The 7496-nt window shown below is 42.5% G+C and overlaps 1 protein-coding gene across 4 annotated transcripts in view; it reads left to right on the top strand.

Moving 5' to 3' along the window:
• The first annotated feature begins 706 nt into the window (after nt 1–706).
• The window catches only part of SH3D19 (SH3 domain containing 19), a 186015-nt gene continuing 179225 nt past the window's right edge, over nt 707–7496 (top strand). For 2 of the 4 annotated variants that reach the window (XM_080676150.1, XM_080676149.1), the window contains exon 1: nt 707–1227. In XM_080676150.1, the coding sequence (XP_080532276.1) occupies nt 1140–1227 (88 nt within the window). In that variant the 5' untranslated portion in view covers nt 707–1139. The remainder of the gene's footprint in view (nt 1228–7496) is intronic. The other 2 variants (XM_080676151.1, XM_080676152.1) reach the window with 2 other exon arrangements.

Genomic DNA, 7496 nt, shown 5'->3' with positions numbered 1-7496 from the left:
AAGGTCCTTGACCAGAATCAAACCTGGGACCCTCAGACCACAGGCCAACGCTCTATCCACTGAGCCAAACTGGTTAGGGCTGAAGTACATTTTCTTATAGGGATTGGAACCATTTTTTAAAAATACATTTTTAATTAAAAATATTTGAAATATAGACTTTACATTTTAGAACAGTTTTAGGTTCACAGCAAAACTGAGCTGAAGACTGAGATTTCCCATATAACCCCTATTTCCCATATGCCCCACACATGCACCGTCTCACCCATTATCCACATTCCCCACACAGTGGTCCACTTTACAATTGAGGAACCTATATCAACACCCAAAGTCTTCAGTTAACAGTGGGGTTTACTCTTGACCTTGTACATTCTATGGGTTTGGACAAACGTATAATAACATGCATCCACCATTATACTATCATACAGAGTAGACTCACTGCCCTAAAAATCCTCTGTGCTCTGGGGAGGCTCGATTTTCAAAGGGGGAAAAGAGTGGAAAAGAAAAAAAAATTACGCAGTCTCAACCAAACTCTTAAGCTAAGTTTGTTCCCACGTTCAGCTGCTCCCAGCTGTCCCATCTCTCCTAGTCCCGCTAGGGGCAGGTTCCTCCTCCTCCTTTTGTTTAAGTGTCAAGCAAATGGGTTTCCTGTTGACACCGGAATACTGTGAAAGGTCAGGAAGAGGCCAGGCCACCTCCCCCCACCCCTGTTTATTGATTCTGTACGCGTTTGTTTTGGTCCAGCAAGCAGGTGGTTCCAGCGTGTGTGGCTGTGGGGCGTCCTCAGTGGCGGGTAACCCCTCCCCGGGGAGGCGAGGCCCAGCCCGAACCCGCCCCGGTCCCTGGCTCCAAGTCCGAGGGGCGGAGAAGGGAAAGAGGAAGGGGGAAGAGAGTGGGAGAGCGAAAGCTGGGAGAAGGAGGCCGGGTGCGCTGCTAGAAGGAGGCGGGGAACCGGGATCGTGCGGGTGCCCCGCCGCTTCCCCGCCAGCTGCAGGTGGAGTCCGCAGAGGCAGCCGATTCCGCAGCCCCAGGCGCTGCCACTTCTTCCCCGGGGCCTTCTTCCAGGCCCCGAGGGAGCTGGCGTGGGGGCCCTCGGTGCTTGTCCACCGTCCCGCAGCTGCGCCTTGCGCCTCGCCTCGCCCATGGCTGAGGGCCGGCGGTGGGAGGACGAGGAGGAAGAGCTGGGGCGCCGCGCCCGGGGCCGGGCGCTCTCGGGCCACTCGGCTGCAGGTGAGAGGCGTGAGGAGCACGAGGCGGGGGGTGAGGGAGTGGGGAAGGGGCACAAGTGGGGGAAAGCAGGACCGAGGGCTGGGCACCCTGGGGCCGCTCAGGCACTGCCCTAGAAGGCAGCGGCTCCCTCACCAGCTCACCCGCCAGGATGGGACCCGCACCTCTTGGAGATGAGAGAGAGGGAGAATGGCTTTTCCATCCTCATCCTCGCTTTCGGGGCGAAGCCCGAGGAAATCCACACAGGTCTCTCTACCTGCTAGAGCCCAGGAGCCAAAACTACAAATTTTCCATGCGCACACTAAATCCTGGAGCTGCTGCCTTGGACCTTGTGGCCCAGGTGATGACTTATCTCTGGATGAGTCAGAGACCCGTGGAGGACGCCCCCTCCTGACAGTGTGGCCTGGGCTGCCGCCACCAGCTCGAGCCGCGCGCTAGTTGTCTAGTCTGGTTTCAGTGTCTGAACTTCGGACCTGCGACTCTCCTCCCTGCCCCCACTACCTTCGGAGCACACCAGTTTTCTACAGGGCTTGCTTTAGGGTTATTTTGTGAATGCTGCAGAATATGGCATTCCAAAAGGCGATCCATTTGGACTGAGAATTATTCCTGGGCCTAAAATTACTTTTTTTGGGTGCACAAAGGCGGCACGGATCAATAGCTTGGCGCAGAAGTGTAAGAGTGACTAAGTACAGATCCACACCCCTTCTCTCTTCCCCGGCAGCTTTTCAATCAGACATAATAGAGAGGAAATTCTTTGGCCTTTGGTTCCAACTGGATAAGCCAGTTATCTAAAAAGAGAGAACAAACCTAGGGAATTGACTACAAAAGGGAGATGAAGCGAGAAAGGTGGAGATGAGAACATTCCTTAAAACCTCTTTAGAAAGCCTCTTTCTCAAGTCGTGGAGAAATTAAGAGAAGTTATGGGTCTGTGGGGGAACAAACGGAAGGTAGAAAATAGAATGAAAAGAAAGAATTTGAATGTAGTATGAGGAAATAGTCAACTTCATACCCTTGGAAACTTAAAAATAATTCCGTATGCCCATTACTAGGACTTTTTTTTTTTTTTAAATCAAAATAACCTATTAGACACCATCCGTTTGGAAAATGATAGTTTTGTTCAGTATAAATCCAGACCTCATGAAATAATGGAAAGTAAGTAAATATTTCTTGCAGGAATACAATTTAAAAATTTACAAAGGTGTACTTCCATTGAACAGTGTAGGCTACCTTGGAGTCCTATTGAGCAAAAAGCTTCACTCACTCTCTCTGAGGGACTGTACTGTGAAGAGTTGTCTATATTGGAGGTCAGACTAGATATGATCCAGGTGTAGGCTTATCATTCAGTTGCAATATGTGTATTCATTCCAAGGCTAGTGGAAGTGGCGTTTTTGTAACTTGTTTTTACCAGTTCCTTCATTTCCCAAGGCTGACAGAGGCCTTTCTAAGTTCTGTGATAGTATTTTGCTGAGACATGACATGGTATACTTTTTCACTTAGAAATCAGAGTTTGTAGTTTCTCACCATTTAACATGCCCCGTCTCCATTAAAGGGTGAGGGGAGGAGAGATTAAGGAGTGGGGAGAAGGTTCAGCTTGCAATTACTGGTCTTCTTTCTTTTGGGGTATGTTATTTAATAGATTACATTTCTTTACAAGCTGTGCTCCTCCATCCCCTCACTAGTTACTATGTTTTTCAGACACCATCGCATTCCTTACCAAGCTTGGGCATTTGTTCCTTATGTCTGTGCTACAAGTTCTCTAAGTGAGAGTATGAACTGACCCAGAGGCTTGCACTTTTCCTATTCTCATCACTCCCTTCTTCCCTCACCACTTTACAATCTAAAGATTTTTTTCTTTGATCTCATGTAGCTTGACACCATAAATTTGGTGTTTAGGGGCTTGAAGGAGTCTGAACTCCTCTCCCTGCTAGCTTTCGGTGTGGTGGTGGAAGTGTATTTGTTTATTGTTGCAATGTACATTCAGAATAGCATATAAAACTTACAAATTATAAAGGATAGGGATACCTCAGATATTGCAGGTTTGGTTCTACCACCGCAATAAAGTGAGTCGTATATTTTTGCTGGTGGAGGGTCTTCCTTTGCCTTCAATGCAACATCTGTGAAGCACAATAAAGTAAATGAAACTCAGTAAAACAGTATGCCTGTAAAACCTGTAACCTGTGCTCAAGTCAAGAAAGAATATTGTCAGTAATCTAGAAGCAGACTCTGATCCCTGTCACTCCACTTTTTTGACTGTTGTGATAATTATTCCCTTGTTCTTCTGTATAGTTTTACCTTGTATGCATATGCATAACATATGCCTCTCTATACAATATTATTTCATTTATCCATTTTACAAGTTCATGAGTGGAATCATCCTGTACCTATTCTTTAGTGTCATGCTTTTTTCACTCAGTATTAAGTTTGTAAGATTTACCCATATTGTTACATGCAGCTGTAGTTCATTTTCGTTGTATAAATATAGTATCACACTTTGGCCTGTCATGTTTTATTGATTTGCAATTCTTTACACAGGAATCTCACCTTTTTTTTTTTTATTGCATGTATTGTACTGGTAAATATCTTCCATTCCGTGGCTTATTCCTGAAATTTTCTTTATGGTCTCTTTTGATGTAGAAATTCTTAATTTTAATGTAGATACATTTATGAATCTTTTTCTTTAGAGTGTCCCTCCTCTCCTCACTCTCCCTTTATAATGCTTTCCCTACCCCTGGGTCATGAAGATATTCTCCTATATCTCTTGTATGTCTCCTACAAGTTTTGTAACTTTCTTTGGAGAGAGGTGATGTAGCTTTCACCAGACTGTCAACCAGATGAGAACCTCTGACTGGTCTACAGGGCAGGGAATATAAAATTCTAGATCCTCCCCTAATCACCTGGGAGAGTGGTGGGCATTAGAGTTTAATAAAAACTAAATAAATGTAGTCTTTCTATATGTTGATGTCTTAATGGTAAACTCTGGAAGGACTGATGTAACTTCTCTGATGTGTCTTGAGTGAACTAATATTGTCAGTATAAGGGCACAGGATAAAATTCGTTGTGTTTACCATGAACCAGGTGCTTCTTACATGTTAAACCCTGTTAGGTAGGTATTATTTTCTCCATTTTAAAATTGAAAAGACTGAGGCTCAGAAATATGTTTCAGCAACATCCCCAAGGTCCCTCAGCTAGTAAATGGCAGAATGAGAACTTGAATCCAGGTCTTTCCAAACTAAAAGTTCATGTTTTTCCAAACTATCCTGCTGGGTGTTAATAATAGTCAGTTGATATTAATGCCTCACACGTTTATATATGCATGTTCCTTGTTATATATTTAGAAATACTTTGCATCTGTGTGTTTTGTCCTGCTTCGGAAGGGCTTTCATAGCCTCATTTAACTTGATTCTTAAAGACATTAAGAGGAAAGAGGATACATTTTATTACTCATTCCCGTGTTAAAGATGAGTAAATTGAGACTCAGAAATGTTGAATACTTAATCTAAAATATCACAGTTAGGTATAACTGCACCTAAGTTACCTCTATGGTGAGTTTCAAGTCATAAACTATAGTTTCTTTTAGTTGATTTATATAACATGTGGCTCAGAGAATTTGTGGCTCTAATAAGTTAGTTTTGAAAACTGCATTAATCCTTCTGGGTCATCATCTTACCATTTTTGCTGTTAGAATTCCAAAGTTTTCTAATTTATTTTGACAAAATTATTATAAGTCCCATAGAAATTTTAGATATACTAGAGGCCTGGTGCATGAAATTGTGTATGGGTGGGGTCCGGCCACCTGCCCCGATGGGGGTGGATCGGGGCCAGGCTGGCGGGGTGGGGGGAGAACAGGCCATGGGAGGTTAGCCACCGGCCCCGCCCCCAATCGGGGTGGGGGGGCCAATTGGGGCAGGGCCAGCCAGGGGGAGGGGCCTCGGGAGTTGGCCATTGCAGTGCGCGTCATAGTGATCAATCATTCCGGTCGTTCTGGTCGCTTGGCTTTTATATATATAGATTTACACATTGTTTTACACATTAAAAATCCTGCACTCACTGAGTTCTTTTATCCCCATCAATATAATATATGCAGAATGGTGTAGAAAATACAGGAAATATAAAGAGATATATAAAACAAGGAATTAGGAAAGGTAAGAATAAATAATACACTTTAAAGAAGATAAATAAGTATAAAAAGTAGTCCATGGTGACTATCAACTGGAGTGTAGCATAAGAGAACCAGATTGCCTTCGTTCATTTCTTGGATCACCTCTTACTAACTGTGTGACCTTGGATAAGTTACCTATCTTCTCTGCCTCCATTCTTTATTTGTAAAAAATGATATTAATAAAACCTGTTATGGAGGGTTTATAGATTAAATGAGTTAGTATATGTATTACCCTTAGGATACAATTAGGCACATAGTAAATACCTATAAAGTTACTAGAGGCTTGATGCACGAAATTTGTGCAAGAGTAGACCTTCGCAGCCACGGCGGCTGCCTGGATCTGCCCCTCGCAGCCGTGGTGACTCCCTCCATCCCACGGCTGCAGCCTCAGCTTCCTCTGGTCTAATTAGCATATTACGCTTTTATTATTATAGATTAGCACTTATTTATGTTGTTAGCCTACGGATAAAAGGCCAAAGTTGAGAGGCAATAGTATTTATTTGAGATCCCTCCAAAATAGCTATTTGTGAAGCACAGATTCAGGCAGAAACCCAAATAGTGTTTTGATTATGAAGCGAAGGCAAGGAATTTTATGAGAAAGGGAAGGGGGGATAATTACATGAATAGAAGGAAGGAATTTCTATAGGTGTTAAGTCAAAGAAGGAATTTCTATAGATGTAAATAAATGAAGTTATTCTTTGGCTATACATGGTGCTAATTCTAAAGAATGTCTTTAATTTTTAGTTTGGTAGTCAGAATGTCTGCTTTCCTGTTAGCTTTGCAAGCACTTCTTTGGGACACAGTATTGCTTTGGCCCAGTCTAGAGGTTCTTTTGCCCAGAGTGAACATTCCAAATGTTTGAGGAGTAAGACGTGCACGGCAGTTCCTCTGGGAAGGCAGCTCCAACCCCATTTTGAAGTGGCTCCGTTTACATCATTTTTCACATGTATATCAAGCTGAGGTGATCTGTGACTAAAACTCATTCACACTAAAGTTTCAACAGGTACAAAAAGGACTAATGTAAATTATTGTCCAAATTTGGAACTAGAAAGGAAGTTAGAATAGGAGAAGAATTTGGAAAAGCACTAGACTAGGATAATCAAATAATCATGAGTTAATATGTATTATGTACTGGGTGCCAGGTAGTATTCATTGTTTTACATGTGTTTTTCTCATTGAGTCTCCATACTGAATGTGATAATTTCCTTCATTTTACAGATGAGGAACACGAGACCTGGAGGGGGTAAATAATCTACTTGGGGTCACACAGCTAGCAAGTGACACAATAGGATTCTGTGGCAGAGACTCCTAGTTGCCTACCCAGTATTCATTCCCTTCGTCTTCCTGAGTCAATGGAACCCTTTATTGCTGACTGTAGCAGTTTGCCAACCTACAAAACTACTTCTACCAGCCTGCTAAGGAAATACAAGTAAAAGTTATTGGGTGGGGTTTCTAGGAAAGCTCTTTAAAGAGGACTCAACTGCACAGAATATCCTTTTGCCTTTTATCATATTCCTTCCCCCTTCTACCAGAGACAAGGATGTGTAACTCACAGCAGCCATTATGGGCCACGAGGTTATCTTGAGAATGGAATCCATGCACTGAGAATAATGGAGCAGAAAAGTAGATGGAATCTCAGTTCCCAACAATAGAGTCATCATCTGAGATTTTGATCCCACGCCTTCTCCTTTATCTGAGAAAAACAAAAAAACCTCTTGTCTTGTTTAAACCACTGTTACCGTAGGTCTCTAGAACTAGTCCCTGAATACATGACAAAATTATTATCTTAACTGATACAAATTCTATCTTGATCTTTTTGTTTCTCTCCTTACAATAAGGCTATAATTCATTTTGTTAACATGAGTTTTCCCTTAGGATATGTAGATTCTTGTTATTTTGTATTTTATTATAATATGACCTTGAACAAATCACTTAGAGCCCCCTTCCTTTATTTGCATCTTTCGAAGAGGAATTATTCTCTAACTACTCTACAATTTCATTATGGGGAACATGCTTGTAAACTTCAAGGTATCTATCTTATGTGATGTATTGGAAAGTAACCCTATAGAATCTGAAAACAGTTTCTGTTTTTGTGATTTTGCCTAGTGCCAGG

The sequence above is a fragment of the Plecotus auritus genome, assembly GCF_963455305.1.
Source record: "Plecotus auritus genome assembly, chromosome: 6".
Classification (NCBI taxonomy): Eukaryota; Metazoa; Chordata; class Mammalia; order Chiroptera; family Vespertilionidae; genus Plecotus; species Plecotus auritus.
The sequence above is the reverse complement of the archived record's forward strand: the minus strand, read 5'-3'. Positions and strand labels throughout refer to the sequence as shown.